The sequence below is a fragment of the Eschrichtius robustus genome, chromosome 11, assembly GCF_028021215.1.
Source record: "Eschrichtius robustus isolate mEscRob2 chromosome 11, mEscRob2.pri, whole genome shotgun sequence".
Lineage (NCBI taxonomy): Eukaryota > Metazoa > Chordata > Mammalia > Artiodactyla > Eschrichtiidae > Eschrichtius > Eschrichtius robustus.
This window is the reverse complement of record NC_090834.1, coordinates 18,514,639-18,535,907: the sequence shown is the minus strand read 5'-3', so window position 1 is coordinate 18,535,907 and position 21,269 is coordinate 18,514,639. Positions and strand designations below refer to the sequence as shown.

General features: G+C 46.6%; 1 protein-coding gene and 1 non-coding gene across 2 annotated transcripts in view; both read left to right on the top strand.

Moving 5' to 3' along the window:
• HTR3B (5-hydroxytryptamine receptor 3B) overlaps nt 1-7,019 on the top strand; it is a 41,835-nt gene extending 34,816 nt beyond the window's left edge. The window contains exons 7-9 of the mRNA XM_068556047.1: nt 4,945-5,155; nt 5,289-5,471; nt 6,784-7,019. Coding sequence (XP_068412148.1) covers nt 4,945-5,155; nt 5,289-5,471; nt 6,784-7,019 — 630 coding nt within the window. The remainder of the gene's footprint in view (nt 1-4,944; nt 5,156-5,288; nt 5,472-6,783) is intronic.
• On the top strand, nt 6,154-6,257 carry LOC137772777 (U6 spliceosomal RNA). The gene has a single exon (XR_011075579.1). It is a non-coding gene; the product is annotated as a U6 spliceosomal RNA (small nuclear RNA).
• Nucleotides 7,020-21,269: the final 14,250 nt, after the last annotated feature.

Below are 21,269 nucleotides of genomic sequence, written 5' to 3'. Positions count from 1 at the left end.
ACTGAGCTGGTGACATACCGTCCCCTGGCATGCAGGGGTCACTGCCTGACATGACCTGCAGAGAGGTAGCCCTCTGAACACTGACCTTAAGATGAGAGCCCCCCTTTGGGCTCACTCCACTCTCCCACCCCACTGGGGCTAAAAGAAGCGTTATTAACAGATTCTAATACAGCTCAGTGAACACCTTTTGTGTTCTTATCACGCACCCAGCTCAATGCTGAGCACTGAGGGCACAAGCATGAATAAAACAAGACTCTTGGTTCCTATCACGGGCCTCAAAATCTGCCCAGGGAGACATGATAACAGTAACCACAAAACCAAGCACTGACTCCAAATCAGGCACTGTTTTAAGAGGTCGTACTGGAATCCTCACATCTCTCTAAGGATCCACGTTTTTACAAATGTTTGAATTGGGGTGCAGAGAAGTTACGTATCTTAACCAAGGTTATAGGGTGACTGGTGGAGCCTGGACTTGACCCCAGAAACTATGTGCCTAATCCTATATGATGGTGACACACAACTAAGGATAAGCAGTAATATTCCAGCCCAGTCTGTGGCATCCTTCCACTGTGTGTTACTGGCCAAGTCGCCTGTATTAGTTTCTTAGGGCTGCTGTAACAAAGTACCACTTTAAAACAATAGAAATTTCTTCTCTCACAGTTCTGGAGGTCAGAAATCTGACATCAAGGTGTTGGCAGGGTTGGTTCCTTCTGAGCACTCTGAGGGAGAGACGACTCCATGCCTCTCCGTTAGCTTTTGGTGGTTGCTAGCAGTCCTTGGCTTTCCTCGGCGTGTAGACACATCACTCCAATGCCTGCCTCCGTCGTTACGTGGCCTTATCCTTTGTATGTCTCGTTTCTTCTGACAAGGACATCAGTCATGTTGGGTTAAGGGCCCACCCCATTCCATATGACCTCACCTTAACTTATTTCAACTGCAGTGATCCCATTTCCAAATAAGGTCATATCCTGAGCTTCTGGAAGGACACGAATTTTGGGGGGCATTATTCAATCCAGTACCATCTGCCACCCTCTGACTCCCCCAAACTCATGTCTGTCCCATGTGCAAAATATAGACGCCCTATCCCAACATCCCCAGATGTCTTAACCCATTCCAGTACTGATTCTAAGACCAGAATATCACCTAAACGTAAACTCAGAAAGTCCCAAATCTTGTCATCAGATCAAGTATAGACCGTGGGTATGGTCCATTTTGGGGCAAACTTCGATCTGCAGACTTGTGAAATATCTAACCATCAGAATCTGGTTCCTGATCCCATAAGACGTGGGTTGGGGCTTTGAGGGGCAAGAGTAGAGACCTGTCCTGTCACCAGTTCTAACTCTATTATTTAGGATAGTGCCTGATTCTCTGTTCATGCTCGATTCATGTTTCTTGAGCGGGGGAACAAAGGGCTTTGAGAACCAAAGGAGATCATGAAATCAAAACATTTCCGAAAACTGTGGGATAACATTAGAGTTCCTTTAGGCTGCACTGGGCTTGTAGAGAAAATTAGTCTAGTCCATAGGTAACATTGCCCCCAGATCAACTTAAAAGAAAAAGGTGGGTCCTTTGTGCTTGAAGAAAACCAAAACTGTAGGAAACATTTGATCTGTCTTAGGAATTGGAACATCCTTGCTAAAAGGCAGAAAAACGGCTAAGGTTGTTCTGGAGGGTCTGTCTAGTTTTACGATTTTACAAGCCAAACATAGACATAGAGCTTTCTGCTTTATGTCACAGCCCAAGCTAATTGTCCACACTTGTACCTACCTGTTTACTTTCAGCTATTGTTGATAGCCAGTGAGGAGTATCCTCACAACAGGACAGGCTACATACTTTGTGGGGCCTCGTGCAAAGTGAAAATGCAGGGCCCCTTGCTTAAAAATTATTAAGAATTTCAAAATGGCACAAACCCAAGCGTGGGCGCATCTCAGTGCAGGGCTCCTTGTGACTGCATGAAGCTGGCCTGCCTCCCAGCCTCTTAGCTCTTGCCAGGCCTTTCCCCTGGCACCTTGGGGAGCATGAGGTTTGGTGAAACTGCACTTTCCTAGGAACCAGGGACCCTAAGGAGCCACACTGCCCGTCTTTGGTTCTGTCCCAGATTTCCATTCACTCTCTGCATCAGCCTCTAGGTGGAAAAGAGTCATCTCAGCGTGTGCTATTTACATGGGAACTTTATTTAAGGAGTACAACAGCTAATCTCAATTGTACCCAAGATGCTTGGCAAAGCAAAAGTAAACTGCTTTTTTAAAAAGGGAAAAATCAAGGCATGGAGAGGTTCGATACCACCCAGAACCACTTAAACCAGCACATCAAATTGAGGGGCTTGGGAACTCTGCTGTTCCTTTGACTCTAAGTCTGGGCTCTTTCTGCTTAACCAACATGCCTACTGGTACTTTTCTTTAGGGTGGTATTCTTATTCCTTTCATCTCCTTTATTTAATATCCACCATGAAGTCTCTGGGGGTCTTCCCACTTCTACCCTCCAGAGACAGCAGGCTTGGTCGCCCCCATCTCCCCATATGGCCAGATCACCAACAGCCCAGGTGGGGCTCACAACACAAGAGCCCCTGTGGACTCTGGCCCCTTGACTCCCTTCCCCCTGCACCTCCTAACCACGGCTATGTCTGTCACAGCACAACGAAGGGAGTAGAAAGGTGCAGGTTGATGACAGGTCATGGTTTTCCTTGTTGACTGCACTTGGGTAAAAATGTATTTTAACCAAATGATTGCAAAGCAGTGAGTGTCACTCTGGTTTAGATATTTGCAGCCAGTTATGTCTCATGTGAAAGACAATAGCCAGACTACAATCCGCCGAATGGCTCTGGTCTGCAGAACTCCACTGAGTCAGGACGTGCTTCCAGACCCAAAGACTGGGGAGGCCCTGCTCTCACCAGCAAGGTGACATCTGGTCTCACCCAGCCAGGCTCTTCGCCCACCACCTTCTGCTGTGTCCCTGCTCTCTGCCCTGGCTCCCGTCTATGTGATCCGCGTCCAGAGAGGGAGGCAGAGGTGAGAGAGAAGACCCTGAACTCAGCTCAGAGTAGGCTGTATGGGAAAGAGCACAGGGCTTGGAACCAGAAGATGTGGGAGCACACCCCAGCTCTGCCACTTACTCAGCTGACTTAGGGGGCTGAGCTTTATTTTTAAAACTCTGTAAAGTGGGGATGCTCTATTACCTGCCAACAAACTGACAGTGAGGAGTAAATAAATCACATCCCACGTGAAAAAGTATCTAGCACACTATCTGACACGTAGAAATCGGTCAGCTGTTTGGTGAATCAGAGAAATGGGAGATTTCAGACATCATGTTTTTCCAAATCTAACAGCAACATGGCCCAGAACATTCATTTGTTCAGTAAACATGTATCGAATACCCACTGTAAGATAGGTATTATTTCTGGCCCCATGAAGGATTAAAAAATGCCATTTTCACCCTAAAATGGTCATTGCAAAGCAGTAAGTGTCTGATGGGGAAACAGCCCTGTCATATCATAGTTCCTCTCCAGGAAGGATGAGAATAGATTTTGTGTTAATTACAGGCATCTCCTATTCCCATCCCAGAGAAGCTATGTATAACAAAATGGCAACAGCCATCATTGTAATTTTATGAGTCTTAAATTCCCAGCTAAAAAACCTGCTCAGCAGCTCTCTGCCCAGCGGTGCTGCAGGTCCTGCTGGGTATCTGCAGTTGCCCCCACCTCACATCTACTTTTGCTCCTGGAGGCTGGTCTGCGGCCTGTAGAGTTGGGACTCCTGGTCATGTTTGGCCAGTAGCGGGCAGGGGAGACAGTGGCAGGAGATTGGAAGGAGGGGGAGAGTGAGTGGAGCATTTATCTCTCCATTTCTCCCCACCCCGTGGCGTCTCCGCCAGCTGGCTGTGCTCCTAAGAGGAAGCCACAAGTCCAACCAGCTTTCTGTCCCCTCAAGTTCCAACCACATTCCCGGTCTTTGGTCCCTTCAGGCCTAAGGGTAGGAACAGCTGACGCAGTCCCCCGAATCCCAGGAGTATTGTCCTCCTCCTTGTGGTTTCTCTATGTCCTGCCCACACCTTGTCAAGCCCTCCTCAACTTTCCCAGTTTAACTGTGCTATTTGTTCCTAACCAGACTCTGACAGATACACAGGTGCTAAAGTGTTTGCATTCCAGGTAAGAAGAGAGACTAAACCAAAACCAATACAATATGTTGCAAACTAAATGGTTTAAAAAGAAAGATTATGGTGTAAGACCTGGTTTTAAAACAGTTTCTCACTCACTAGCTATGTGAATTTGGACAAGCAATTTAATCTCTAGGAACCTCAGTTTCCCGGTTTGTAAAATGGAAATAATAATACCCAGCCCGGTGAGAGAGTGGTAGTGTATATATGGACATATATACACTATCAAATGTAAAATAGATAGCTAGTGAGAAGCAGTCACATAGCACAGGGAGATCAGCTCGGTGCTATGTGACCAGCTAGAAGGGTGGGATAGGGAGGGTAGGAGGGAGGGAGATGCAAGAGGGAAGAGATATGGGGATATATGTATATGTATACCTGATTCACTTCGTTATAAAGCAGAAACTAACACACCTTTGTAAAGCAATTATACTCCAATAAAATCGTTAAAAAAAATAATAATAATACCCAGCCCTCAGAGTTGTTGTGAGGATTAAATAAGACAAATCATATGAAACACTTATTCCAGTGCCTGGCATAGAGCAAGTGCTAAATAAATGGTAACTTCTTCTTATAATGATTAATAATATTAATATTAGTTCTATGTAAAAGCTTAAAGGATTTTTTTCTGTTTTCTAAACCACAAGATAATCTCCTATTCTAAACTACATAGACTTTTCATATTACACAGAAATGTTGGGACGGCAGAAAGCGTTCTTGGCTAGGGGTTTGGCCAAACATTGGTCCATTGGCTTAGACCCTCTTGTCAACAGATTCCTCGTCCCTGCCCAGGTGGTGATTCGCAGGCGCCCACTGGTCTATGTTGTGAACCTGCTGATTCCCAGCATCTTCCTAATGCTCGTGGACCTGGGGAGCTTCTATCTCCCGCCCACCTGCCATGCCAGGATTGTGTTCAAGAGCAGCGTGCTGGTGGGCTACACCGTCTTCAGGGTCAACATGTCTGATGAGGTGCCGAAGAGCACAGTGAGCACCCCTCTGATTGGTAAGCAGCTCCGGGGTCGCTAGGTACCTGTCTTGCATCACTTCTGTCCAAGATCTGATGTTGCCTTTCAGATGGGGAAGGAAGAGGCCCAGAGACCCCTGCTAACTCCACCTCCTCTGGCTCCTTCCCTCAGGGGTCTTCTTCACGGTCTGCATGGCCTTCTTGGTTCTCAGCCTATCCAAGTCCATCCTGTTGGTCAAATTCCTCCATGATGAGCAGTGCAGCCGGCGGCAGTGGACCCTCTTGTGCCTTCGAGGGGACACCGATGAGGAAGGGCCTAGAATGGATCCCTGGGCCCAGCTCGCTGGGGTAACAGGTTTGTGAGAAGCCTTGAGGTCCCTGCTTGGTTCTGCTTTATCACCCTCAGCCTTAGTTCCCATGGGTGGAACAGCAGGCTGTCTTGAGTCAGCTGTGTGAAAAAATGGAAACACCTGCTTCTTAACCTCTGCCCTGCATATTACATTACCTCCCTGGAGACTGAAGACCGTCTCCTGCTGGCTTGCCAGAAAGCCACGTGTCAGCCTAGAGATCTAGGCCTCAGTCCCCTTAGCTTTTTTTTTTTTTTTTTTTTTTTTTTTAATTTATGGCTGTGTTGGGTCTTCGTTTCTGTGCGAGGGCTTTCTCTAGTTGCGGCAAGCGGGGGCCACTCTTCATCGTGGTGCGCGGGCCTCTCACTATCGCGGCCTCTCTTGTTGCGGAGCACAGGCTCCAGACGCACAGGCTCAGCAATTGTGGCTCACGGGCCTAGTCTCTCCGCAGCATGTGGGATCTTCCCAGACCAGGGCTCGAACCTGTGTCCCCTGCATTGGCAGGCAGATTCTCAACCACTGTGCCACCAGGGAAGCCCCCCTTAGCTTGTTTTATTTTCCAGTTTGGAACCATTGACCCCAGAATAGCAGAGTGCGTGCATGTGCACGTGCGCGCACACACACGTACAAATAGTTGGTATACATTTGGGATCTGATCGCTTAATGTGCAAAAGTATACAAATCATCCCAGTGTTCCCTTTGGCAACACATATACTAACACTGGAATGATACAGAGGTTAGCATGGCCCCTGTGCAAGGATGACATGCAAAGTCATGAAGCAGTCCGCATTTTCACTGTATCCTTGAAAGTTGCCAAGGGAGTACATTCCAAAAGTTCTCATCACAAGAACAAAAATTTGTAACTGTGTGTGGTGATGGATATTACCTAGGCTTATTGTGGTGATCATTTCACAATATATACAAACATTGAATCATTATGTTGTACGCTTGAAACTAATATAATATGTCAATTATACCTCAATTAAAAAAAAAAAAAAGAACCATTCCAGCCCCTAAAGCTCTAAGTCAACGTGGGGTGGCTGCTAGCTCAGAAAAATCTCCTGGATGGATGTAGCCTCGACACCCTACTTACACAACACCCTACTTACACATCACCTTACTTGCTGTGTTCTCCAGGGGTTCCTTCAGTGCAGTCTTGCCTCCCCTCAGCAGGTAGGGAGAGGGTCCCCAATCCTAACTAACCCACTGCCCAGTTTTGCCCACCACCTTTCTTGAAGGTTGAGGCCATCGGCTTCAGTGGGAAGGCCGGGGGAGCCTTGGTAGCCCCTGGCTCACCTAGAGTGTCTTCCTCTCATGTAGAGCCCCCCATCTGTCAAGAGCACCAGGCCCAGCCAGGGACCCTGAGGGAAGTCTGGTCCCAGCTTCAGTCTATCAGCAGCTACTTGCAGACCCAGGACCAGGCGGACCGACAGGAGGCTGGGTGGCTGGCCCTCCTGGAACGCTTTGACCGACTGCTCTTCCAAAGCTATCTCGTTGTGCTGGGGTTCTACACCATCACCCTGTGTTCCCTCTGGGTGCTGTGGAGTGGCTCATGAAGACCCAAGTTTGCTGGTCTCCATCAACGTGTTTGCATGGCACTTGGGGAAGGCTGAAAAGTTTTTGTGGGGATATTGGAAGGGGACAAATGATGGGGTAAAAAGTTCTCCAGCCCCCGTTGCCTCTTTTCATTCAGCCCAGGGATGCACATCATCTAATTTGCTATTGAATGACCCAGGAGTAATGCATTCATGATGAAAATGCATAAACAGTACAAGGTATCCAGTGAAAAGTAATCCTGCCCTCTTACCCAGTTCACTCCCCAGAAGTAACCACCGTTAGCAACCTCTTTCAGAAAATTTCTAGCACATGCGAGCATACATGTGTGTTTAAACGGTTTTTTAAAAGGTATAAGAGCACTCCATCTCCCAGTCCTGTCTTGGTCACTTAATCAGTCAGTCATTCAACAAAACTTGTATTGAGTGTTGATTAAGCCCTAGGCCTTGTGTTAGGCACACCAGAGAGTACAAAATAAGTCAGTTTCAGATCATTCTTCACTTGACTTGATCCTTGAGGAACCTTGTTCCAACCAGAACACAAAGTTCCCACCTTATCTGTATCCTGGAGCTCTTGTTCCCTTCATCCCAGGTGAGTCTATCTTCCCCTGTGCCTTCTCAGCAGCGCATTCCTATTGGAGGGGATCCAGATCTAGCACATTTCATCAACACGCACCATGTGTAAGGCACTGGGGGATAGGCTTAATGCATGGCCCTTGGGTTCAAGGAGTTTATTATAATATGCTATCCTTGTATTAGTCTGCTCTGGATGCCATAAAAAAATACCACAAACTGGGTGGCTTAAACAGAGATTGATTTTCTCACGGTTCTGCAGGCTGGAAGTCCAAGATCAAAGTGTTGGTAGGGTTGGTTTCTTCTGAGGCCTCTCTCCCTGGCTTGTAGACGGCTGCCTTCTTCCTGTGGTTCTCTTCTGGACACATATGTGTCCAAATTTCCTCTTCTTCTAAGGACACTAGTCACACTGGACCAGGGCCCACCCTAATGAACTCATGTAACCCTAACTACTTCTTTAAAGGCCCCGTTTCTAAATACAGTCCCACTGTGATGTATTGGGGGTTAGAACTTCAACATATGAATTCTGGGGGGACACAGTTCAGCCCATAACACTCACATGATTGTGGAGGCTTGGCAAATCCATAATCTGTAGGGTATTCTGGCAAGCTAGAGACTCAGGAAAGAATTGCAGTTTGTGTTCATAGGCGGTCTGCTGGCTGGATTTTCTCCTCTTCTGGAGAGGTTGGTCTTTTTCTATTAGGGCCTTCAAATGATTGGATGAAGCCCACCCACATTCTGGAGGACAATCTGTTTTACTCAAAGTCTACTGGTTTAAAGACTTTAAACATCTAAGAAATCAAGAAACATCAAGAATAATCACAGAAACATCAAGAATAATGTTTGAACAAATATCTGTGGCCCAGCCAAGTTGACACACAAAATTAGTCATCAGAGTCTTGACGGCCCCTTAGCTTCCCATCTGTGCCCACAGCCATCTGTCCAGATAGAAGAGCCCTGATCACCTTGCACTTGGGTAACTAATCAACTTCTGGTTCATTCTCCTCAGTAGCCAATTCTGTACTGATTATCCTATCTTATGGCAGTTCCTGTGGCCTCATAACTTGAATCCTAAGATTAGAATTCAAGCCTTCGACAAAATTTCCCTCCCCTTATATTTAACTTTCTTCATTTCTCATTGCCTTCTATTACAGAACCTTCAATCTAGCCAAGCCAGGCTGCCTGCCATCCTGCTCAGGAAGGGGTTCATTTCCATCTAAGCATCTACTTCTAGTTGGCATAGTCTTCTTCTGTTTCACCAATCTGTAGGTCCCTGTCTAAGGACCTGGCTCAAAAAACAGCCTTCTTCCCCCACCCTTCCCACCTGATCACCGCTCTCCTCTGACTTCAGACTTACATTATCTCCTATCCTTCTCCCCTTGAATGTTTTGTGGCTCTGTGTGTGTGTGTATAGCCTGTCAAATAGATCGCACAGTCCTAAAACAGAAATCTTGTTTTCTATTTCTAGGTCATCCTCATCTCTGCCCAGGTCCATACAGAGTTTTTATCATGGTGATTCTGCCATAACTATTGCAGAGAAACTCATTCTAGCTCATGGCTGATGGTAGACACATTTCTAGTGTGTTTCCCCAAGTCTGAGGGACTGAATCTGCCCAGGGTCAGACACCCAGTCCCTCAGCATCCCTCACTCAGGGCAACCACCAGGATTTGGTGGGTAGAAGAACACAGTGGGCTGAGGGTAAGGCATTACTCCTAACACTGCTCACAGAGGACTGCTGTTTGCTAGGAAGTTTTTCCAGCACTAAAATTGCCTTAAAAAAAATCTGCCCCCCCAATCCCCCCGAAGAAAAAGAATTTAAATTCAAACAGCCTTTACCCGCATCCTCCCTCTGTCATTACCTCCCAGTTAGTGCTCAACGCCAATTGTCCATGAAATTCCACTGCTGCTGTTAATGAAATGAGGAGCATAAGAAGTTTGTGAACAGGAAGTGTCCGTGCAAACCTCCACCTGTTTCCCTCCTCGCTTCCTACTTCCTGCTCCTGGTCTCCTCTGCCTCGACCTGCTCAGTTAGCCTCTAAATTGACCCCAAATCTTTCTTCACTGCCTCGGTTATTAGAAAAGGAAAAGATCTGCAGTGAGGTCCCCACTACAGAGTCTCCTTCCTTTAGACCTCTGTCTTGGAGAAAGCGCCTGACTTTGTTCCTGGCTCCATCACTACCTAGCCAGGGGACCTTGAGACTGACCTCTCAGAGCTTCGGCTTACCCTATTTGACATCAGGGCTGCTTATATTTAGTCTATCCATATCACAGAATTTTGAGGATCAGAATGAAGCAATGTATTTAAGAGTACTTGGAAAAGTAAATCATATATTGCGAAATAAAAAGACCTGCCTGCTATCAACAGACGGATTCCATTCTTTAGTCTTTGCTGTGAGGTCCTCTTCCAGCTACCTCTATCAGAATCCATTTATGGACTGGATTCCTCAGAAGGGCCTTTATTCCAGAATCCGAAGGCCAAGGGCTGAAGCCACCATATGCCTCCTTGTCAGGGACTTGGGCTGCGGGCCGGGCGGGGGTGGGGTGGGGGTGGGTGCTGCCCAAGGGACTTCCCATTTCACTTCCCATACAGCTCACCTTGGCTTCCTCCCTAGGGAATATCTCCCAGCCTCCCTATGTTAGCAGCCCTTCAGGAGTGAAGCCTGGCTGCTGAGCCAGGCCCCAGTGTGTGGACCTCCTCTGTCCAAGTGCCAAGTGGCCCTGATGGCAACATGGTGGCCAGGGACTCATTCTAAGCCCTGGGTCAGGTCTGCATCCTGAAGCAAAGCCATCATTAGCGAATGGCACTAGAGCCCTCCTCCTGGAATAGTGTCCCTCTGCAGTGGGACGAAGATAGGGCACCAGCAGCCCTTACTTACAGGGCAGCATTAGCTCAGCCTCTCCAAGTGTTTATACCTTTCATGATTCCCATTTCATAGAGGAAGGAAACTGAGGAACAGAGCAAAAATGGGATTTTCCCAGCTGTGAATGCTCCTACCATCTGCTGTTTCCCAGAATCTCAGGTAGTTTCAGCACTCACCAAGAAATCACAGCTCCAGTTCTGGGGACTTCACCAACATCTAGAATAAAGAGTTAGTTAAGCACAACCCCTGGCTAGACAGGCAGCCCTCTATTTGTCATTATATCCAGAAAAAACTTCCAAGTGCTGCTGCTACAATCTCCCACAGTCTCTGCAGCCTGTTGGATGGCCAATAATTCGATGGTAGAGGTCTCAATTTCCTCCCAAGACATCCCCACCTCCTTCTCCAGTTGTCCTAGAGGAGAGGAGCAGTGTGGTTAAAGATGCTGAGCCCCTCACCTCTTACATCTCCATGACTCAGCCAGTCTTCCGGGGTCCAGCTTTAAGCCTCTATGGGCCAGACCCATAAACGAACCAAAGAACCGCCCTGCAGGCAGCCAGCCTGAAGCTGCCCGAAGGCATTAGCCCTCCCCTTGGTAAAGCCCCAAGGCTTCCCGGGCCCTCTCACTTCTCAGGGATCTAATTATATATCTAAAGGCAAGGTTAGTAGGAAGGGGTGGAACTTAAATTTTTACCCTACCCTGTGGCTCTGAGGTTCCAGAAAACTTCAGGTCTTGGTTTTTTTTTTTCTTTTTAATAGAAGTATAGTTGATTTACAATGTTGTACCAATCTCTGCTGTACAGCAAAGTGACTCAGTTATACATATACAGACTTTCTTTTTTTAAATATTCTTTTCCATTATGATTTATCCCAGGAGATTGGATATAGTTCCCTGTGCTCTACGGTAGGACCTTGTTGTTTATCCATTCTAAATGTAATAGCTTGCATCTACCAACCCCAAATTCCCAGTTCATCACTCTCCCTCCCCCCTCCCCCCCTCCCCCTCCCCCTTGGCAACCACAAGTCTGATCTCTATGTCTGTGAGCCTGTTTCTAGGTCTTGGGTTTTAAGACCAATTCCCAGTTGGTGGGTGGTCACCCCAGGGGAGGGACCCCAGTTCCTGTGTCCCCTCCAGGAAGGCTGTGCCTCCCTCCCTGCAACCCCATCTGTGCCCCAGGGCCCATCTCAGGTGTTGCCCTGTCCCGTTCCCCAGCTCACACTCCATCTCAGCAGCCAGAAGATCTTAGTCCTGAGCTATTCACCTGTGAGACAGGAAGAGATTCACAATTAGCTGAGCACCAGCATGGAGGCTCTTAGGAGCTGCCACGCCCCCAGCACACTCCGATGTGCGGAATTGAAATGACCCATGCCAGTGATTAGATTAGGGGCTGAAGCCACCCAGCGTTCCACCCCAGCCCCTCCCTGTCCTGTCAGGGGGGTGATGTAGTTAAGTTTGTGCTTCATTTGGCAGAGGCCATAAAGTGGGAATTGCAGCCAGGCTTTCTGCTGGGCGGGAGGGGACTGCTGGGCAGTAGGTGGGCTCGATAGCAGGCAGTAGAGCTGGGGTGGGGAGCCCTTTGCTCGCCCTCTACCTCACCTTCTACCTCTCCCCAAGCCTAATGCCAGGCTCCAAAGACCTGGGGCCCACGAGGGCCTAGCAGGATTATCAGCCCTAATTGGTGTCACTAGGGACAGACCTGCATGTGGATGGCCAGCCCCCCGCCCAGTCATCTCACTCATCCTCCTTGGAGAGCCCCAGGCCGAGAGCAAGGGAGTTGAGCAGCTGTTGGCAGTGCTTTCCCTCCCCACCTCCCTGGTCCATCTTGGCTTCTCGGCTCTTCCCCATATGAGCCTCCCTCTGTCTCTGTCCCATCTGCCTCCTCCTGGCTGCTGACACCACAGGCTTTGAGGTCAGAAATGTTCATTTGTTCCATGATAGCATGGTTACTCAGAGCTGACATAGCTTTGGTCTCAGTGCAAACAGAGGCTGCCTGGAGTGCTGTCTTGAGACAGATTTTTTGGACAGAGGCAGGCTCTGCGGGAAAGAATGCTGTGATCAAATAGTGATGTCTGCCACAGGCAAGAGAAGGGTAAGAGGACAAGCAGAGCTAGTGTTCACTGAGGGTTTTGCCACGTGCCAAGCACTGTGCTGAGTGCTTAGGAGGTATTAGTCTAGGACCCCTAGAGAGCAGGGGGTTTAGGAGGTATTAGTCTAGGACCATGTGCCAAGCACTGTGCTGAGTGCTTAGGAGGTATTAGTCTAGGACCCCTAGAGAGCAGGGGGTTTATTGTGTTCACTGCTGTATTTCCAGTGCCTACAGCAGTGCCTGGCACACTGTAAACAATCAATATATCAATACGTGTTGCGTGAACTACACTGGGTTCAAATTCCAGCTCTGTCACTTATTAGCTATGTGATTTGGGGCAAGTCATTTAAACTCTGTGCCTCGGTTTCCTCATCTATACAATGTGATTAATATTAAACCTAGCTTATAGAACTATTATGAGAATTAAATGAGTTACTACATGTAGAAAAGTGTCTGACACTTGCAAAGTCTTTGATTGAATGATAGTCTTTATCCTTAGTATCAATATCCCCATTTCACAAGTAATCATATCACTGATATTGTTGCAGGCACTTTTCTAAGTGCTCTCTGTCTCTAATCTCATTGGATAGGTAATATAAAAATGAATAAACAGAAACCTCAATGAAAATCGACTTGGGAGGTCAGAAGGAGGAGTTCTCACACCCTGGATGATAGCAGAGCCCTACAGGAAGAAGAAAAACTTTCTCTTCTAGTCTGGCAGGGGCTCAGCCAATGAAAAGCCACTATGCTTTGAACTCTCAATTCCTCCAATGGACTCTACGTTTACTATAGCCCTCCCAGCTTCCTTTCCCCCTCTATAAAAGAGTTCTCCTCTCTTTGTTGCACAAGACTTACACATGGCTCACCATGCTTGCAGACCCCAAATTACAATTCTTTGCTGATCCTGAATAAACCCATGTACTGCTGAAGAAATAACTGTCTATTTGTTTAAGGTCAATGATAGATAGATAATACTACGGTTATTTTGAGGATTATATATATTATGAGATGCATATATAATGAGATATCATAGTATCTACAGTGTCCCTTGGTATCTGAGGGGGACTGGTTCCAGGACCCCACCCCCGTGGATACCAAAATCTGTAAATGCTCAAGTGTCTTACAGTCAGTCCTCTGTATCTGCAGGTTCCACATCCGTAGATACAGAAGGCTGACTGTATAATCCTCATAATAACCCTAGTATTATCATTCCCATTTCAGTTAAAGAAACTGAGGCACAGAGAGGTTAAATAAGTTGCCCAAGACCATTAAGCTAGCAAGTGACAAAGCTAGCATCCAAATCTTAAGAGTCTGGGTCCAGATTCTTGGGCTCTCTGCTAAAGTCAGGCACACTCTGGCTCCAGAGCTTACACCCTTGACCGTTACTTTTTAAAAGAAGCTTAAATTTGCCAACCTTATATATAAATAGAGGAGGGACCAGTGTTAGAAGTTGGGAGTTTGAATTCCAACTCCACCGCTCATTGGGTTCATGACCTTGGCAAGTTATCTCAGAATGTCAACTTTTTTCTCATCTGTAAATTCTGAGAGCTCTTTTGCTGAGGTGCTGTGAGGATTGAAATAGGATTTATGAAATTCGGGGCTCAGTGTTTTACATTGGAGGCAATGAGAATGATATAAGCTACTACTATTATTATTGTTAGTATTATTATTATTAATCTTTCCACAGGGCTGTTATGAGAGCAGAGATCATATACATAATAATGCTATGAAAATTCTAAAGCTGTCCTCCTCAGAGCATTGTCCCTGCATCTGCAGCAGCAGCAGCGGTACCGGGAACTGGTTGGAAATACAGAATCTTGGGCTCTAAATTGGAATCTGAATTCTAACCAGATCCCAGATGATTCACTTGCTTATAACAGTTGGAGAAGGGTGGATCTAAAGAATGATGAAGGGAAAGGGGGACGGTCTGAGTTCTGGGAAGGGGACACACAGGAGTCCCGGGAGCTGGGGCTTCTCGGGCAGTTCAGCGTCACGTGGAGCCTGCCTCCGCTACCAGGGCAGCCGGGCCCCCCAGGCACCTGCCAATCACTGCACTCCACTCGGTAATCTGCCCTCCCCACAACCGGAGCAGCCAAACACTCAGTGCAGCTGGGTGGCTGAATTACAGGCTGTGGGCAGATGCCAGAGATGACTCTGTGTGTGCCGTCCAAAGAGAGAGGGCAGTGAAGGGAAAAGAAGGCCCCTTCCACTGCCCTCCTCCCCCTGACAGCAGACACCCTCTTTTCTGGAGAACCAGGCTGCCGACACCAACCATCAGGTGGCCCCTTTCCCCCAGAGCCCACTCGCCGTGGAGCAAACTCAATGCAGCAAACTCCTGAGCCCTCCTGCCGGCCAGGTCGTGGCCACGGTGTCTCCATGGACCTCCATTGTGTGAATCCTTCCCCTCGCAGGAGGGGCTTCCTCTAACGGATTGGCCTCTGACAGATGTAGCAGGTTTGTTCACCCCAATCCTCGCCACTCCCCAGAGCTTGGCGCCTCAGAACACCGGGTGAAGGTAGACCTGCGACCAGAGCTGCAGTCGCCCTAACCGTATCTGGCATATAATCACAGGCCCGCACAGAGTAGCGCACTGCGAGTTCTGGATGAAGGAACATGTGCTCCAGTTTCCCCAGAAGGCAGCCGGCCAAGCTGCGGTGGGGCAAGCGCTTTGCTGCCATCTTGTATCAAAGCGCTGGGCGCCGGGGGTGGGGACGGGAAGAACCCCAGGTGACAAGGTGCGCCGTGCTGCTGTCACCGCTCATTGCCTGCCTTCCATAGGTGCCAGTTCTGGGAGGAGGCGACGCTCAAGTGGAGACGATGCTCTGTCTCCCCACCCAGGTCTCCCTGCCGCCATGTCTCAGCCCCAGTCGCGGGGAGGGATGAAAGCTCTCTCCAACTCCCAGACCTTCCCTGGCTGGTGATATTTCAAACACCCATTAGGTTTTATGGGGCACTGATTCCAAGTGATGGCTCTGGGGCTGCACTCCAAGACCTTAGGTCTCCCCTGCACCCTGCTAATCCTTCTGGGCATTTGGCCTGTTTCTCCCTCGCCCTCTGCCCTCTTGCCTTTCAGCCACCATGACACTCTGCCTACTCCCTGAACTTGACCCTTGAGGGTAACTGAGCAGAGCTCAGGCTTGTCACTGTGGCCTTTGTAAATCTGGGGTCCCCTGCGCTGCCTCTTTGAGCAGCAGGGTGTGTGTGTGTGAGTCTGAGGGAGTCACTCAAATTTGGAAGGGAATTAGACCATCTCGTTCAAAGCTCTCATTTTGTAGATGAGGCTGGGAGAAAATAACAATAAACCGTAGATAGTGATAAAGATGATGGTGATGATACTGATTACTGACAGCTACCACCTATGGGATACTTACTAAATGTGAGAACTTCCCATATTGCACATAAGTTAGTCCTCCTGATAATCTTACAGGGTCAGGTAAATTTACAGATACAGAAACAGAGGCCCAGAGAGGTTAAATAACTTGCCTAACATCACATAATGAGTAAGAGAAAGAGTAGAATTTGAGCTCAGGATTATCTGACTTAACACCTGTTAGCTTTAGTATCTAGATGTCAGTATCTAGATGCATCTAGTATCTCTAGAGTTTAGGGAAGTGGTGATGATCACCGGGGCCCTCCCTGTCGCAGGGAGCTGTGGCAGAGTTAAATCAGCTCCTGAGTGGGTGGCAGCTGCAAACATGAGGGGTTATTAGTCTCAAGTGCAGAACCCAGAGGAGAGCTGGGGTCTTCTGTTTCCCAATGCAGTGCGCCTCCCCGAGGTTAACCCTGCTGGGAGAGAGGCCCTGCCCACGTGCCGTCAGGTTAGAAGATGCACACACCATCCTGGACAAGAATCCTGAGGACCCCCTGTGCTCCCCTGCCCAGGTTGAAGCGAAGCTGGTGGGAAGGGTAGGGGAAGGGGTCAGATATGGGGCTGGGCTACCGCAGGTCAAGTCAGGATGGGCCAGGTCCGGATTTAAGGAGGAGGCTAAGAAGGCTGGCACTGTGGTGTGACAAGCCATGCTGCTCCGGGGAGGTGGTGGAGCTAGTGGGGGCTGGAGTAGAGGGTGCAGGGCTTAGGGGTGCCCAGGGCTGGGAGCCTTCTCCTTCAAAGAAAATAAAGAAGATGATGGGGAGAGAGTCATCCAGGGCTAAATTCAAATCCTGGCTCCATCATTTAATGACTCTGTGACCTTAGAAAAGTTAAATAATTCTCTGAGCCTCAGTTTACTCATCTGTAAAATATGGATACTTCTGCGAAAAACGCCATTGGTAATTTGTTAGAGAAATGCAAATCAAAACCACAATGAGGTATCACCTCACACCGGTCAGAATGGCCATCACCAAAAAATCTACAAACAATAAATGCTGGAGAGGGTGTGGAGAAAAGGGAACCTTCTTGCACTGTTGGTAGGAATGTGAAGCACAGGAGGATTTTGATAGAATAGCCCCATTTTTCTTCCCTTCTGCTAATGCCATTAGTTCACTCACCCAACAAATATTTATTGAGCATCTACTACGTAACAAGCACTCTTCTGGGTTCTGGGAATTCAACAATCAACACAGCAGATTAAAAAAATTCCCTGCCTATAAAGGATAGTCTCTTCAATAAATGGTGTTGGGAAAACTGGATATTCACATGCAAAAGAATGAAATTGGACTCCTATCTTACATCACTCCCAAAAATTCACTTAAAATGGATTAAGGACTTAAATACAAGGCTTGAAAGCAGAAAATTCCTAAAAGAAAACACAGGGGAAAAGCTCCTTGACGTTGGTCCTGGCAATGATTTTTTTGGATATGACACCAAAAGCACAATCAACAAAAGCAAAAATAAACAAGTGGGACTACATCAAACTAAAAAGCTTCTGCACAGCAAAGGAAACAACAAAATGAAAAGGCAACCTATGAAATGGGAGAAAATATTTTCAAACCATATTACCTGATAAGGGATTAATACATAAAATATATAAGAAACCCATACAACTTAGTAGCAAAAACAACAAATAACCTGATGACAAATGGACAAAGGACTTGAATAGACATTTTTCTAAAGAAAATGGCCAACAGGTACATGAAAAAGTGCTCAACAGGACTAACCATCAGGGAAATGCAAATCAAACTACAATGAGATATAACTTCACATCACACCTGTTAAGATGGCTATTATCAAAAGATAGGAAATAAGTGTTGGTGAGGATGTAGAGAGAAGGGAACCTTTGTACATTGTTGGAGGGGATGTAAATTGGTACAGCCACTATGGAAAACATTACGGAGGTTCTTTAAAAAATTAAAACAGAACTACCAGGGCTTCCCTGGCGGCACACTGGTTAAGAATCCGCCTGCCAATGCAGGGGACGCGGGTTCGAGGCCTGGTCCGGGAAGATCCTACATGCCTCGGAGAAACTAAGCCTGTGCGCCACAACTACTGAGCCTGCGCTCTAGAGTCTGCAAGCCACAACTGCTGAGCCCACTTGCCTAGAGCCCATGCTCCACAAGAGAAGCCACCGCAATGAGAAGCCCACGCACCGCAATGAAGAGTAGCCCCCGCTCGCCGCAACTAGAGAATGTCCCTGTGCAGCAACAAAGACCCAACACAACCAAAAATAAAAATAAATTAAATTAAAAAAAAACAAAAACAAAAAACAGAGCTACCATGAGATCCAGCAATCCCACTTCTGGGTTATATATCCAAAGAAAATGAAATCAGACTCTCAGAAAGAAATCTGCTCTCTCATGTCTAATAGCCAAGATATGGGAAAGACCTAAGTGTAAAGAATATGTGGTATATAAACACAATGGAATATTTATTATTCATCCATAAAGGAGGAAATCCTTGCATTTGTGACAACATGGATGAACTTGGAGGGCATTATGCTCAGTGAAATACGCCATACAGAGAAAGATAAATACTGTGTGGTGTCACTTGTAGGTAAAATCTTTTTTAAAAAAAAGTTGAACTCATAGAATTTGAGAGTAGAATGGATGGTGGCTATTAATTCTATTGCTTTCCTTTTATTTGTAATAAGAAGGATACTACACAGCTTTTGAGTATATACTAGGTCCTGGGCATTGTGCTACATGCTTTACATCCACCACCTCATTTAATTCTCACAGTGACCTACAGGGATAAGTATGGTACACTCAATTTAGACATGAGAAAGATGAGGTTGGACACTTTAGGTATCTTGACCAGGATCATACAACTAGTAAGCTGAGCAACTGAGATTTGAGCTCAAGTCTGACTCCAGGTTCTGTGGTTTTTCATAACACAAACTGGTTATGAATTATGGTTTTCATAGTTGTGTAGTGGGGAAGGGGGAGCAGGTATCAGAATATCTGGGTGGGGGGGCGTGTGTAATTTCAACCAGGTGATGCTGATACTGCCTTTCCCATTCCAGATTAGTAGTTACTGAACGATTACTCTCAAAAAAAGTCCTGTGCATTTGATAGGCAGGTAAATGCAGTAGTCAGGGCAATTACTCCTTATCCTCATTTGATAGGTGATGACACTGAGGCATAGACAGTTTAGCTGACTTACCCAAGGTCACTCGGATTGATTATGATGGAGCCATGACTAACCGGCTTGTATTCCATTCTTCCCATAGCTTCTTTTTAAAAACTCATTTTTTGAATAGGTAATATATTTACATGGTACAAAATGTAAAGGCTTAATAGGTAGATACAGAAAAACTACCTCCACACCCTGCCTACCCTGTTTTTAGATCCACATTCCACAACTCCCTAGAGGCAACGGCCATTACAGTGTATTGTGTTTCCTTCCTCTTTGCTTCTTACCTCAGTGGAAAAGGTAGATGACAGCATCCGTTTTTCATGAGTGTAGCCCTAGTTCGCTTAGGGTTCCTAGCAGACTTGGCCACCTATTAGCTGAGTGACCTTGAACAAATTACTAAATGTCTCGATGTGGTAGTTCTTCATTTATAAAGTGAGGATAATGTCACCTCCCTCAGAGTGCTCTAGAGTATTTCAAAGGGAATGAGAAGATGCATGAAAGTGCATTGTAATCCATGCAGTGCAGTACAAAGTTTGGTAAATGTTATTATTCTTTGCCTCTGCTTTCTTCTCTCTGGAAGAGTCCAGAAATGCCCACTGTGTTCTCACCGCCTCTCAGAGATGATGGATGGAGATGCAACTCATTTCTACAGGATGGAAGGAAATGATTCAAAGTGTACAAAGTGCAATTAAAGTGAGATATTAGAAGAAACTTGGGTTTGGAATCCCAGAAGGGCTTGTGAGGTTTTTTCTTTGAAAATTTCTCGAAGAAGGACCTTCAAGATGGCAGAGGAGTAAGATGTGGAGATCACCTTCCTCCCCACAAATACATCAAAAATACATCTACATGTGGAACACCTCCTACAGAACACCTACTGAACGCTGGCAGAAGACCTCAGACTTCCCAAAAGGCAAGAAACTCCCCACGTACCTGGCTGTGTGGCTAACAGGGCCTTGGTGTTCCAGCCGGCTGTCAGGCCTGAGCCTCTGAGGTCCGAGAGGGGAGTTCAGGATATTGGACCACCAGAGACCTCCCAGCCCCACGTAATATCAATTGGTGAGAACTCTCCCAGAGATCTCTGTCTCAATGCTAAGACCCAGCTCCACTCAATGACCAGCAAGCCCCAGTGCAGGACACCCCATGCCAAAAAACTAGCAAGACTGGAACACAACCCCACCCAATAGCAGAGAGGCTGCCTAAAATTATAATAAGATCACAGACACCCCAAAACACGCCACCAGACGTGATCCTGCTCACCAGAAAGACAAGATCCAGCCTAATTTACCAGAACACAGGCACCAGTCTCCTCCACCAGGAAGCCTACACAAGCAACTGAACCAATATTACCCACTGGGGGCAGACACCAAAAACAATGGGAACTACGAACCTGCAGCCTGTGAATCGGAGACCCCAAACACAGTAAGTTAAGCAAAATGAGAAGACAGAGAAATACACAGCAGATGAAGGAGCAAGGTAAAAACCCACCAGATCAAGCAGATGAAAAGGAAATAGGCAGTCTACCTGAAAAAGAATTCAGAGTAATGATAGTAAAGATGATCCAAAATCTTGGAAATAGAATGGAGAAAATACAAGAAATGTTTAATAAGGACCTAGAAGAACTAAAGAGCAAACAAACAATGATGAACAACACAATAAATTAAATTAAAAATTCTCTAGAAGGAATCAATAGCAGAATAACTGAAGCAGAAGGACGGATAAGTGACCTGGAAGATAAAATAGTGGAAATAACTACCACAGAGCAGAATAAAGAAAAAAGAATGAAAAGAATTGAGGACAGTCTCAGAGGACTCTGGGACAGCATTAAACACACCAACATTCAAATTATAGGGGTCCCAGAAGAAGAAGAGAAAAAGAAAGGGACTGAGAAAATATTTGAAGAGATTATAGTTGAAAACTTCCCTAATATGGGAAAGCAAATAATCAATCACGTCCAGGAAGTGCAGAGAGTCCCATACAGGATAAATCCAAGGAGAAACATGCCAAGACACATATTAATCAAACTATCAGAAATTAAATACAAAGAAAAAATATTGAAAGCAGCAAGAGAAAAAGCAACAAATAACATACAAGGGAATCCCCATAACGTTATCAGCTGATCTTTGGGCAGAAACTCTGCAAGCCAGAAGGGAGTGGTAGGGCATATTTAAAGTGATGAAAGGGAAAAACCTACAACCAAGATTACTCTACCCAGCAAGGATCTCA